Source organism: Miscanthus floridulus, chromosome 8, assembly GCF_019320115.1.
Source record: "Miscanthus floridulus cultivar M001 chromosome 8, ASM1932011v1, whole genome shotgun sequence".
Classification (NCBI taxonomy): Eukaryota; Viridiplantae; Streptophyta; class Magnoliopsida; order Poales; family Poaceae; genus Miscanthus; species Miscanthus floridulus.
The window spans coordinates 3,341,055-3,355,050 of record NC_089587.1 but is presented as its reverse complement, the minus strand read 5'-3'; the positions used below and the strand labels follow the sequence as shown (position 1 = coordinate 3,355,050).

General features: G+C 51.3%; 1 protein-coding gene and 1 long non-coding RNA gene across 2 annotated transcripts; both read right to left on the bottom strand.

The window, feature by feature from the left end:
- Nucleotides 1–6,935: 6,935 nt before the first annotated feature.
- On the bottom strand, nt 6,936–8,099 carry LOC136475527 (uncharacterized). Its single transcript, XR_010763203.1, has 3 exons — nt 7,596–8,099; nt 7,050–7,523; nt 6,936–6,974 (listed from the first exon to the last, which is right to left on the bottom strand). It is a non-coding gene; the product is annotated as an uncharacterized lncRNA (long non-coding RNA).
- A 588-nt stretch (nt 8,100–8,687) lies between these two features.
- LOC136475525 (UPF0548 protein At2g17695-like) lies at nt 8,688–13,384 on the bottom strand. The gene is made up of 5 exons (XM_066473013.1): nt 13,247–13,384; nt 12,193–13,112; nt 9,393–9,697; nt 9,092–9,284; nt 8,688–8,978 (listed from the first exon to the last, which is right to left on the bottom strand). Exons 3-5 carry the CDS (start codon nt 9,665–9,667, stop codon nt 8,784–8,786), a joined length of 663 nt encoding a protein of 220 aa, XP_066329110.1. The 5' UTR covers nt 9,668–9,697; nt 12,193–13,112; nt 13,247–13,384; the 3' UTR covers nt 8,688–8,783.
- Between the last annotated feature and the right edge of the window lie 612 nt (nt 13,385–13,996).

The following is a 13,996-nucleotide window of genomic DNA, read 5'->3' as shown; positions in this document are numbered from 1 at the left end:
GCCTTCCTCTTCGGAAGCCTGGACTTCGTCGCCGACTGGCTCGGCGTACTCCACCTCCGCGAGGAGACTCACGACCCAACACCTGTCGGAGAGACGTCCTCCATCGACTCCGGGACGCGCGACTTCGATGGTGAAAGGTCCTAATATGGCTAGAGGGGGTGAATAGCCTATTTAAAAATCTACAAATCAACTAGAGTAATTTGATTAGTATGACAAATAGCGTAATGCAAACTTGCTCTAGCTCTATAAGGGTTGTAAGCCACCTATCCAACAATTCTAGTTGCAATGATTACTTAGGCACACAACTTCCAATGTAATTACTCACTAAGAGCTCTCAATCTTGCTACTCTAAAGAGCTCAACTAGATGAATGTAAATAATAAAGCAAGCTCTCAATTCTAATTACATAAAGAGCTTGTATCAACTAGTTTGTAAGAATGTAAATAAGTGAGTAGGGTGATTATACCGACGTATAGAGGATGAACCAATCACAAGATGAATATATATAGCCAATCACCGGGAGAATGCCAAAGACAAGAGACAAACGATTTTCTCCTGAGGTTCACGTGCTTGCCAACACGCTACGTCCCCGTTGTGTCGACCAACACTTGGTGGTTCGGCGGCTAAGAGGTGTTTCACAAACCTCGTCCACACGATAGGACACTGCAAGAACCGATCCACAAGTGAGGTAACTCAATGACATGAGCAATTTACTAGAGTTACCTTTCGACGCTCTACCGGGGAAGGTACAACTCCCCTCACAATCACTGGAGATGGCCACGAACAATCACCAACTCGTGCCAATCCTCCACCGCTGCTCCAACCGTCTAGGTGGTGGCAACCACCAAGAGTAACAAGCGAAATCCATAGCGCAACATGAATACCAAGTGCCCCTAGATGCAATCACTCAAGCAATGCACTTGGATTCTCTCCCAATCTCACAAAGATGATGAATCAATGATGGAGATGGGTGGAAGGACTTTGGCTAAGCTCACAAGGTTGCTATGACAATGAAAATGTGCAAGAGGGTGAGCTTGAGCCGGCCATGGGGCTTAAATAGAAGCCCCCACGAAATAGAGCCGTTGTACCCCTTCACTGGGCAACACGCGCTCTGACCGGACGCTCCGGTCATACTGACCGGACCCTGGACACGGCGTCCGGTCCACAGATGTAAACCACGTGTCATTCTGAGTTAAACTTGAGCCACCAGATCACAACGACTATTAACTGACCGAACGCTCTGGCAAAACTGACCGGACGCAGAATCCTCAGCATCCGGTCATTTCCAGTAAGCTCCCCGAGGCGTATTTCTTCGATCGGACACGCCCGGTTCGCCTTGACCGGACACAGACCAGCGTCCGATGCAATACCCTCGGTACTGTGCAGACCCATCAGTTTGACCAGACGCACGCTGCTAGGGTCTGGTGCTTTCAGACCCAGCGTCCGGTCAGTTGACTGACGCCAGCGTCTTCGTGATCAACTCATTTTCACTTCTAACTTCTTCACCCTTGCTCCAATGTGCCAACCACAAGAATTTGCATCTGGCGCAATAGAAAATAGGCATTCCATTTTTCCGAAAGTGCCGAATCCCGAGAGGGACCCAAACCCATCTCAACTCTGCAAACACCACCTCCTTTGTAGATGTGCCAACACCACCAAGTGTATCACCTTGTGCATAAGTGTTAGCATATTTTCACAAACATTTTCAAGGGTGTTAGCACTCCACTAGATCCTAAATGCATATGCAATGAGTTAGAGCATCTAGTGGCACTTTGATAACCGCATTCCGATACGAGTTTTACTCCTCTTAATAGTACGGCTATCTATCCTAAATGTGATCACACTTACTAAGTGTCTTGATCTCTAAAACAAAATGGCTCCTATATTTTATACCTTTGCCTTGAGCCTTTTGTTTTTCTTTCTTCTTTTCCAAGTTTAAGCATTTGACCATCACCATGCCATCACCATTGTCATAATCTTCGCCATTGCTTCATCACTTGGAGTAGTGCTACCTATCTCATAATCATCTTGATAAACTAGGTTAGCACTTAGGGTTTCATCAATTAACAAAAACCAAACTAGAGCTTTCAGACGGCGCGGCATCTGCGCTTCATTCCGAGCAAACTCTCTGCTCAAACCCCGCTGTGAGTAATATACATGCCATTCTTTACTTACTACATTCTATCTTTCGCTAAATACCTGGAGGGCTGCCGTTGTCCCCTTCGCGGCCACCGTACGACCGGTTCCCCTACGGCCTCATGTCTCTAGTGGACGCATACGCCCGAGGGCTCCGAAAGATTATGGCGGCGCCTCCTCTCACGTCTGAGTTCGTGGGGATGGCGAGCTACGGTCCCACCTGTTTCCTCGACATCATGGATGACGACATCGGGAGTGACGGCTCCAGCATAGGCGACGTGGCACCCAGCCACCGTCCGTCCCGAGAGTGCACCATGATGGACGCTACGGAACAGCCGCTAGGGGCAACGAAGTCCTAACGGATTCACGCCCCTTCGGGCCCTCATACGGAGGCCCCCGAGCCCACACGAGAGCACGGGAGGATCTACGACGACAGTGGCCGCATCAGCCACCGACTGCGCCAGCGCACTTGGCGCACCACACTGTGCCCGTGCGCATAGACTAGCGAGCGACGCTCGGGGTCGCACCCGTCAGGACCAGCGCAACACCCTGGTTAGGGGGACCGATCCCCCGTATTTTGCTCGGGCCAGTCAGAACATTGCCGTCGCGGCAATGCTCCTGCACAGCCTGTCCGAGCCGAACGACCCTCGCGAGCAGGCGATCCACCGGAACCTCCGAGCACTGGTGGAGACCGCCGCCGTTCAGCAAGCGGAGTGCTCCATATCGCGACACCGACTCACGACCTCACTCCCCGTTCGAGGAACAGGAACGCAACAGATGGGGCGCTTGAAGGGTCGAGATGGCGACTAGAGGGGGGGTGAATAGTCTTTTCTAAAACTTAATCGCGTCGGCTAACCGATACAAATGCGGAATTAAAACTATCGGTCTAGCCAAGACTATACCCCACTATATATGTTCACTAGCACCTCGCAAAGATAACAATTATGCAACAAAGGTGCTGGGCTAGCTAGAGCACTCCTAAACAATTCTAGGAGCAAGGTCACACAAACCTATGCCACTAGTACTTTAAGCAACAAGGGAGCTCCTACACATGCTAGTAAGCAAAAGCACAAAGCTAACTAAGCTCACTAGCAATGCTCAATAACAAGGCAACCAATGCCTAATTAGAGAGCGCAAATACTTAGTTACACAAACTAAGCAATGTGACTAACAAGGTTACTAAAACCAAATTAGCCACGCAAGGGAGCTACTTCTATGCTACACAAGCAAGAAGGTAATTAGCAAGCTACACAAGCTATCTAATTACAAGAGCAACTACACAAGCTTAATATGTATAAAAGTAATTGCAAGCTTGTGTAATGGGGATGCAAACCAACGGGAAGAACAAGGTTGACACGATGATTTTTCTCCCGAGGTTCACGTGTTTGCCAACACGCTAGTCCCCGTTGTGTCGACCGCTCACTTGGTGGTTCGGCGGCTAATTAGCATCACCCGCTAAGCCCGCACGTCGGGCGCCGCAAGAACCTACCCCTTGAGTGAGGGTAGCTTAATGACACGCTTTACTAGAGTTGCTCTTCGCGGCTCCCGCGGGGTGAGCACAATGCCCCTCACAAGCACTTCTCCGGAGCGCCGCACAAGCTTCTTGCGCGCTTCGACGGAGACCACCACCAAGCCGTCTAGGAGGTGGCAACCTCCAAGAGTAACAAGCACCACCGGCTTGCAACTCGACCACCTAGTGCCACTCGATGCAACCTCACGATGCAATCGCACTAGAATCGCTCACTCACACAATCGAATGATCACTATCAAGTATGTGTGTGATGGAGGGCTCCCAAGCACTCACAAGCATGGACACTAAGTCCCTTGAGGTGCTCCACACCAGCCATGGCCGAGGGCCACTTCTATTTATAGCCCCAAGGGCTAAACTAGCCGTTACCCCTTCACTGGGCAACGGTCGGGCCGACCGGACGCTCCGGTCGTGTTGACCGGATGCTGGACCTCAGCGTCCGGTCGCTCACAGACGACCACGTGTCCCGATTCCAACGGTCACTTGACCTGACCGGACGCTCCAGCTTCAACTGACCGGACGCTGGACCCTCAGCGTCCGGTCGTTTCCAGTAAGCTCCCGAGCATGACCAGACGCGTCCGGTCGAACGCGATCGGACGCAGCCAGCGTCCGGTCACACTCCAGCTTCTGCGTCACCGAACGTCAGCCTGACCGGACGCAGCCTTCCAGCGTCCGGTGCATTCAGATCCAGCGTCCGGTCAGTTGACCGACGCTGGCATCTTCACGACCAACTCGTTTTCACTTCTAACTTCTTCACCCTTGCTCCAATGAGCTAACCACCAAGAACTTGCATCCGGCGCAATAGACAATAGGCATTCCATTTTCCCGAAAGCGCCGAATCCTAGCGACAATGCAAAGTTAGATCACTCGAGTGGCACTAGATGACCGATATGCAAACAAGTTTGCCCCTCTTGATAGTACGGCCATCTATCCTAAACCCGGTCATAAACTTCTCTACACACCTATGACCGGTGAAATGAAATGTCCTAGGTTATACCTTTGCCTTGCGCATTCCATTCCATCTCCTCCAATGTCGATGCAACACATGCACCAACACGATCAACAATGATATGATCCACTTCATATCATCACATGATCATATTGGTTCATCGATCTTGACTCTACTTGCTCTTCACCGTTGCCATCGTCCATCGGCGCCAAGTCTTGCTCAAGCTTCACCGCCACGCGGTCCATCACTCCAAAGCCTTCGACTTGCCCTTCACGCTTGCAACCGGTCCATCAAGCCAAGTCTTGTCTTGATCTTCTCCACCTTGATCACATGACTCAATGTCATGTCTCATGTGCATTTAAGCTCCTTCATCATCACATGTGTGAGCTTTGCAACATCTCCAAGCCATTTTCACCTCCATGGCATATGTTGCTCATACACATATACCTGTGGACTAATCACCTGCGTATCTCACATAAACACAATTAGTCCACCTAAGTTGTCACTCAATTACCAAAACCAAACAAGGACCTTTCAGCGCTAAACCCTGTCACCACAACAGCCGCTGAGCACGGCACACGAGGCCACAATGGCACCTTGTCTTAACCTGACGACCACTCCGCACCAATCGCCTATCTATGCGCGGCTCGAACCAAACCAAGGCACGTGCAGCGGCGACCGGAGTCCCAGCACTAGTGGCCTGGGACCACCAACCTTTGCCCAACTCCCCCAGCAAGCGTCGTTCTCACCGCGCTTCAACGGGGGCCACAGTAAGGGTAAGGCCAAACACCAGGATCAAGACGAGGGCCCCTCCACGTAGAGGGAAAAAAGAACAGAAAGGATCGCCGCTGACCGGCCAACTCCGCGTTGGTCGCCGCGGCGGATTACGCGGGCACTCAGCCCTAGCAAAACCCTCCGGACCACTTTCACGAGCTCATGGAGAGCCCATGCACCAACCACAACTATCCCGTCAATCATCTCTACAAGGACTGCCAGCTCCTCAAGCGCCTGCTGAGGTAGACTGGCAGGCCAAGGAAAGAAAAAGGCAAAGAAGCAGCAATTGAAGAAGGGGGCACAGCGGGCGAGGATCCAGACGACTGAAGGCTGAAGTGATCCGACCAGACGCCCACCGACTAAAAGACAACAATGACAACGTTCTCTCCAAATGCTTAGAATAGCTATGTCATTTTTTTCTTTCCCTAAAGTTTCAGTCTTACCATTATTTACTTAGCGTACGCTCCTATAAGAGCACCTCGACCCGAACACTTTTTGGCTCAGGGTGCTGGGGCTCCACTAGGGGGCTCTAGTACCCCTCTGTTTTGTTTTTACTTTGAGTACTCTTTTACTTTCATATGGAGAAAACTCCATCCTACCCGAACAGAAGGGCAGTTCGTTCTTTCGATTTTCCTTATGTAGCTCTGCTTTGAAACATTCCGACCGATCGCACCCCGCCTTTTCCTATGGTTACGAGCAGCCGAGCCTCGCGGGCCACGCCCCGGGCTCACAAGGTTGCAACCTATGGGACAAACGGGCAGGTACGAGAAAGAAAGAAATAAAAAGAAAAATTATGCTAAGGGAAAACTAAGGAACGAAAGGGAAAGCTTCCCCGAACGGAGCAACTCCATCACAAAAATAAAAACTGATTGTAGTCATTAAAACACACACGAATGTTTTACATAGAGGCTCCCCCACGAACTTAAACTTTTTACATTTACTAACTACTTATATTCTCCAAGCCATTAAACCGGCCTGGCGGCATCTGCTGGCGGCGCGACCGACGAAGGCGCAGGCTGCTCACTCCCCGATGGCACGACGTTTGGCTCGATTGAGGCTGAGGCGACGTCCCCCCCTGAACCAGGCTCCATGCTATCCGTAGGCTCGGAAGCGTCCTCCCTATGCATGCTTCGGGCCATGTCTTCACGGCGAACTTCCATCACCCACTCGGCAGAGACTTGCTCTGACACCGACCGCGCATGCGGCAGCAAGCTCTCCCTGATCGATTGGATGTCCCCCATACTCAGGCCTTCAGCATACCCGCCGCAGATAGTGGTGAAGTCCAGATTCAGGTGGTACGTCGCCACCAAGGTCAGCACCCCCGACGCTCCATAAAACAGCCCACTCCTGACAAAGTCCTTGACTGCGTCTAGGACCTCCGCCAGCTGGACCGCGGGCGCGCTGGTACTTGGCGCCGACCCGAAGACTTCCGAGACGACGAGCTGGGCAGCGTTGCGGATCTGGCCAAGCTCCCCTTCGAGAGCACGTCGCTCTTCACGGGACTTGGCCAGCTCCTCGGCATTCCGACTGAAGTTCACCTTGGTCACCTCCAGGTCTCGCTCCAACGCCTTCACCTTTTCACCCAGCTCTGGAAGAAGGGCGACAAGCTTAGAAATAGGCTGAGGGAAAAATCAGCACCACGAGAAAACAAAAAGGTACGCACTGATGCGAGAGGCCTCAAGGGTAGAAAGATCCTCTGCCTGCTGAGCCACCAGCTCGCGCAGTCGGGCACTCGCGTCCTCCATCCCCATCACCTAGCCCCGGAGCGCGAGCACCTCCTGATCCGCCTTCGACCGGGCCCTCTGCTCCGCTCCAGGGCCTTCTGTGCCCTCTCCAGGACGGCCCGCTCCGGCTCAAGGGCCGCGAAGGCCTCTTGAAGCGCCGCCTCGGTGTTTGCCAGGGACGCCCGCAGCCCCGCCTCAATCTCCTGATGGCGGACCTTCGCCGCCTCGAGCCCTTGCTCGGCAGCAGTCGCCTGCTCCGCCACACGCTGCTCCTCCGCTCGCGCCGCGGCCGCCTCGGCCGCCCGGACCTAGGACTCGCGGCAAGCGGACTCCACCCGACGCTCAAGCTCGGCCGTCCGGGCGTGTTCCGCCCGGAGGAAGTAAGACTTGCGGGACGACACCTTCCTTATTTCCTATGAAAAACAGGCATGCTAAAAACAACTGACGAAAGATTCAAAGGGCAAGGATAAGTACCAAAAACTCACCTCCACGGCGAGCTGCAGGTCGACCTCAACCAGCTGCCGGGCAAACTGAGCCTGCTTCCGGGCACTCTCAAGCTTCGCGGACAGCTTGGTGAGTTCGAACACCGCGGCATGCCCTTGCCCCTCAAAAATGTCCCAGAGCTGGCGCTCCCGGGAATCCCGAAGGACGAACCTCGCCTTCGACGGGCTCTCAGGGAAGGGCCACTCCAAGTCACCCTCCGATAAACTGCCGGAGGGCCCAGTCTCCGACTAGACCACCGCCAGCTCCCGTGGCGACACCGGCGGTTCCGCCACGGTATCCGCCTCGTCGTCAGACGGAATCTCCACCACCTCGTTCGCATGGGACGCCGCCGGGCGTCCCAACTCCGTCCCGGCCACGCTTCTCTCCAGCGCCTTCGGCTCCGACAGCAAGGATAGGTCGTGCAGCCCTCCACCCGGTGAGGTAGGGAGCTCGCCCCCCTCGTCTCCTCCACCGCGACCGACGGAGGAGGGGCCGCGAGAGTTACCTCCGACGCAACCTCCGCCATCGGCACCAGGATCGCCGCCAACAACGTCGTCGCCGCTGTCACGTTATCAGCAGCCACCCCGGGGGGCACCACCCCCGAGAGGGAAGGCTTCGTCACCGCCACCTTGCTGCCCCCTTCGCTCACCGCAACACGCAGTAGAGTGGGCCTCCAAACCTCCCGCACGGAACTGGTTTTCAGGCACTTGGCACTAAGGTGGGCGAATGTGGAAACGATCACCCCGGTGAAGGTAAGAACGAGGTTCTGCATCTGCTACAAGGAGCTAATTCCCTGGGTGATGCTGCCGCTTCAGATAGCGTATGTGACCGATGGCGATTCAGACAGATCCAAGATGTTTATGTTCGACAGCCGCACTCTATAGAGCCATCTACTGGTTGATACACATAAAACAGACTCAGATGATAGATATGTTGTCATGGTTTTGCTACATGCTAGAACTGAGAAGTGAGAACTCAGTCTTTGATGATACGTGTGTAGAGTGTGCAGGCTGGGGAGGAGCGGTTCTCGGTGCACGTGGACCAAGGGAGCGAGTGTGGTCCGATGTGGTTATGATGCTCCAACATTTCTCATCACAGCAACGCCAAACCAAGCCAAGTCGGAATGGAATTCACACGGGGAATACATATGGCATTTTCTATACATTCTTTCTTCGATCTCCATCAAAGCTCTACTGCTTGGTCAAGCAAGTGGCCACATGCCTGAGGAGCGCCTGCCCCGATTGCTGTGCGAAATGCTTCTGCCTCAGCTGCACATATGGGTAGCACAATGTCGCCAAGACATGCGCCGGCTTTGAGAAAGAAACCACCTCGTACCACACCCGCTCCTCCTCGTCCACCAGCACCGAGAACCGCTCCTCCCCAGCCTGCACACTCCACATACATATGGTCAAAGAATGAGTTCTCACTTACCAGTTCTAGCACATAGCAAAACCATACCAACATATCTATCCTCTGAGTATGTTTTGTGTGTACCAACCAGCAGATGGCCCTGTAGAGTGCCGCTGCCGAATGCAAACATCTTGGATTTATCTGAATCGCCATCGGTCACATACGCTATCTGAAGCGGCAGCATCACCCAGGGAATCAGCTCCTTGTAGCAGATGCAGAACCTCGTTCCTACCTTCACCGGGGTGCCTGTTTCCACATTCGCCCACCCTAATGCCAAGTGCCTGAAAACCAGTTCCGAGAACGCTCAGTCAGGAGGCAAAAGCAGGGACATGGTATTTGAATATGTAGTGGGAAGGGGCCATGAAAACTCTGGTTCAGGCTCCTTTTACCTCCATGAGAGGAGTGCAGATTTGGCATGGACAAATGCATTAGAACCTGAGCCAATCAAGACACGTGATCGGTTCACAAAGAAGCCACGCTCGGTAAGAGCCTTGTCGCATGTTTCGCCTCCAGCTTCTCTAGAGGTCAAGGTAGACGCTGACTTTGGGTGTGTGGCACCATGAAGAGTTATGTCGTAGTTGAAGCCACCAGCAGCTGCAAGGCAAGACTTCTGTTGCTCCTGCGTGGGACGGCCCATGCTCAAGAACAGACCTCCCCATGACATGGATTCTTGCACGAGAGATGCCTCCTTATCCTGAAAGAAATGTTTAGAATGGTTAATCGATATGTTGAAATCGGTCACATCACATAGGGGCGGCTACTGAATCATACTCTATTTTAGCTGCGAGAATGTGATATGATTGCAGGTCTTGAAAGATACATAATGATTGTCCATAACATAAATATCTAAAAGCCAATGTTGCTCTCTTCAACACAACACATGGGTCTTGGCAAGCAGGAATATAAAACAAATAAGGGTTAATTCTAAGTTGAGATGCTAAAACCAGACTTGCACACATGATGGGGCATTAATTATACAACTTAGCTAATCTACTATTGTCATATGCTTTAGTTCACCGATATGGATAACACATGGTGAATCAAAAGTCAAAAAGAGGTAGAGGTCATTTCAGAGTACAGATGAGATAAACAAGAGCTAGACACATCTACATCATTCATAGGCACAAGTGCACTATTACATAGTTGCGGCTCAAGGATAAGGTGTCTAGTTTGTACTGCTATGGTTTGACTTAAAACCACATATGGGGTTACTTGTTAACGAGTTTCAGGGATTTCGAGATTGATGACCAGTATGGTTGTATCTTATTCCTTCTCAAACTGACTGAATGCAAGCCGAGCGGATAAAAAACGGGGAATTTTGAACTCATGGGTGCCTACTGAAATCACCCTATCTGTTATCAGAACATCTTTAGGAGACCCTCCAAATTCTACTCTCCATGTCTTCATTTGGCTATCCACTCCAAAAAAAAATTACATCCATATTACTCAACCTTCCAGCAAGCCAGCCAAATCTCAGTCCTCTATCCTATCAATCCACGTTCTATTGGTATTAAAATTATTTATAACGGTTATGGTAAAACGCTTAATATTTGCAACAGGTTTTATTCTTGAACTTCTCTAATTTGAATGATTTAAAATGTCTATTTTCAACAAGATATATTACAAGCATATATTACATAATCTTGCATTTGATGATGATGAATCCAACAATCATTACATGACTAAGCCACCATTACTTAAGTGTGATTTTTACACATGCGCAAAATAATCATGTTCAGTTACATGCTCATTCTTTCTATGTCCTGTATGTGTGCAACTGCAAGATCACCTGGCTTGGCCGACCAAAATTGATAAAAGCAAGACATCAAAATTACAAAAAATCTAGAGTAACTTGAGTAAGTAATCATACGGACCTATTCTCTAAATCAACATTAATTCCCATACTAACTTTGTTTTCCGCTTCCAAATGACCATAAAACTAGCACACCATAGCCTAATTGCAAAAAAACAGAACAGACACGTTGAACTGGCATTTTAGCTTGAACGGGCGTTTCCTCAAACACCTAAACTACGAGCAGTACAAGCAGCAGCAATCTTGCAGCATAGAACAATAGCAGCACAGAGCACAAAGTACAGCCACAATCAGAGGTAAATCAACACCCACAAGCAATCACATGAACCCATGACAGCATGCATAGACAAAGAGCAACGTCAGATACCAACTAGCTAGACCACGGCCGCTTGACCAAGGATGACGTGCGGCAAGGACCAAGGCGGATGCTCTTAGTGCTACCACCCATGAATTCCCAGACACAAGTTCAGTAATCTAAACATTGACACAGTTTCTTTTTGTTTGGCCTACAACACGCAGAGCTAGAACAAACTCACAACGTTATGGTACAGATAAATAGGAAGAAGGGCAAGTAAGGAGATTGCAAACTCCCACGGCTAGCCATGTTGGAGGTTAGAGAGACCTAGATGGTAGAAGAAGCGAACGAGGAAGGAGCCTGGTCGCCTATGCCGCCCGGGCACGACCAGTGCTGCATCGTCGCCGTCGAGAGAGGCGGCCTCTTCCAATCGTGTCGCGGCAGTAGGCCACAGTTGGAGGGGCACGTGGACCAATGGGACGATTTGGAATGGCGCAGTGTATGGTCATCAGACATCTTAGGAGGGTTTCTTTTAGCTGTAGGCTTAGAACCAAAGCCGTAAAGTCTATTTTTACGGTTTTATTTATAGTTTTATTGGCTTCTAATTTATTTTAGAAAACTAGAGAAATAGTTTCTTATTACCGTGTATGAGATTTATTAGAAGGTACTAGACAGAGTTAATTTAGGACAAATGTAGCTACTTAGCTTCATTTACATATCTGTATTGAACATTTAGCTTACACGTTGTCTTCAAGATGTATCCTGATAAAAGTAAGGAAACAATTTTTAAAATATGTTCATGATGTTTCTCCATTCTAGAAGATGGGAAGCACAATAAAGGCTAGCATCGATTATCTTAGCACCGAACAAAAAAAAATTGTATAAAAGCATAATTAGTTTCGAGCATACAGAAATGCAAAATATAGGTTTTGAGATCCTGCTGTAGTCAAACACTAAACTAAAGATTGAAAAGAAAGTTTTCGGATCGAGTTAAATAAATCACCTCTCCTCCTCTGTGAGTATGTTTGGTTTACCTACGCACAGCTTTTGTCCAGGCTCCAGGAAGGGGCTGATTGGTTACCTGGTCTGGTTTTGAGGCCTAACCCGGCTTGCGCGGGACACCAACGACCCCGGAGTCTGGAGCCTGGTACGGCTCCTCCTCGAATGGCGTCCGTGCCGTGAGGAAGCAGCACGGCCCGGCTCCTCGCCACAGATCCGGCCCGGTGAAGACGGCGACGGTGGCGCAGCTCCTCACGGGGGCGGCGTGGGCGACCTTCGGGGTCACCGGCGCCGCGGCCTCCACTTCGCTGCACTGTGGGCCTCGACGTCCGTGCCCAGGTCACGGCCCGCGGGGCAGCTGTAGGGCGCGAGCGTGCGTGTAAGCGAGAGCGTGAGAGAGAGAACGCGTCAGAGGGAGCATCTGCGTCGGGTGCACGCGAACGAGAGTGGAGATATTTCACAGATGGGCCCTCTCTACTTTATCCATCCGCATCGCGTGCCAGTGCCACGAGAAAACAGAACCACCGTCACCCCATCGGCTTCGTTGTTTTTTGAGGAAACATCCGCTTCGCTGTTGTGTGGCCACCGGTCGATCTCGAAGCGTGCAGGACGGGAGACGGAAGCTCGAAGGTGGCGGCCCCTTCGTTGTTGTTTGTCGCTGTGGACGCCGCCGGTGGAGAGGTCTCGGACGACGATCTTGGTGGCCCCCGGGTGGATCCTAACGACATGCGCAGATCAACTCGAGCAGCTGGTCCTCGACGCTGGCGACGAGCAGGAGCTCGCGCTTGTTGACGTGCGTGGTGGCAGCCGCCGAGGGGCCTCCCGAGCATGCCACCGTCTCCGACTGCGGCGATGCGCGTGGACCCGTCGCAGGAGCGTGCCTCCACCATGGCCGCGGAGCTCCCGGAGGCGGAACCAGCACCGGCCGCACCATGTCCCATGCGGGCTGTGAGGGACGACGAGCATGGCCGCGAGCACCATAGTGATGTCGGCTCGACAGGCCTGCAATATAAAAAGGCAAAATTAAACTTCTTGCAGCCCGAATCGAGATCCTGGCAGCCCAAATCAAAATGCGCAACTAGAATTCTAGGTTCGAGTTCATCACAATCAATTGCTGCCCAAATCAAGCTTCTCACCATCGGATTTAAAGTTTGCTTCGAATGAAGGTCCTCACGCCATACACCGGCAGGCAGCAGACCTGTACCAGCTTCGAGCAGAGAGGGGGAAATGGAGGCATGGAGCTGTAACGTGGGAGACGGACTAGACAGACGGCGGTTTCTTCTCTAAACCGCGTGCGCGGCGCGCGCGTTTCCGAAATGGGCAGGGCCCGCTCGTCAGGCGTGGTCGGCGACTTTAGCAGCGTCCGAAATGGGGCTACTCTTACCGAGGCCCGTTTGACAGGGCTTTACTTCACTAGTGAAGCTATTTTATTTTTGTTTTAGCTTCACGAACAGTTTTATCGGTGGAGCTAAAGCGGTTTTGGTAAACCGTTTGGCAAAATGGTTTCCCTGTGAGAGCATGTTTTTAGGGGTCTGAAGGAGAAGCCGGGAGAAGCCATTTTTTTTTTGTTTATCCCACCCCAAATTACGGTGAGAGCATGTTTTTAGGGGCTTCACAAGTGAAGTTATTTTACTTTACCCCGTTTGGTAGAAAACGGCTCCAAACGGCTCCTGAAGCCGGTGGAGAAGCCCTGCCAAACGGGGCCTAAATACTGGCAACCGTTGTCCACGCTTCGCTGCGGGTGATGTGCTTGGTATAGAAATTTTTTTGAGAAATATGGCCCATATGTCTAATATATTTTCTCATCGTGTTGGTATGGAAGGTTGGTCTTAATACTCTAAACGAACATAGAGGTTGACTGTCATTACATGGTGCCTATTTTAGGT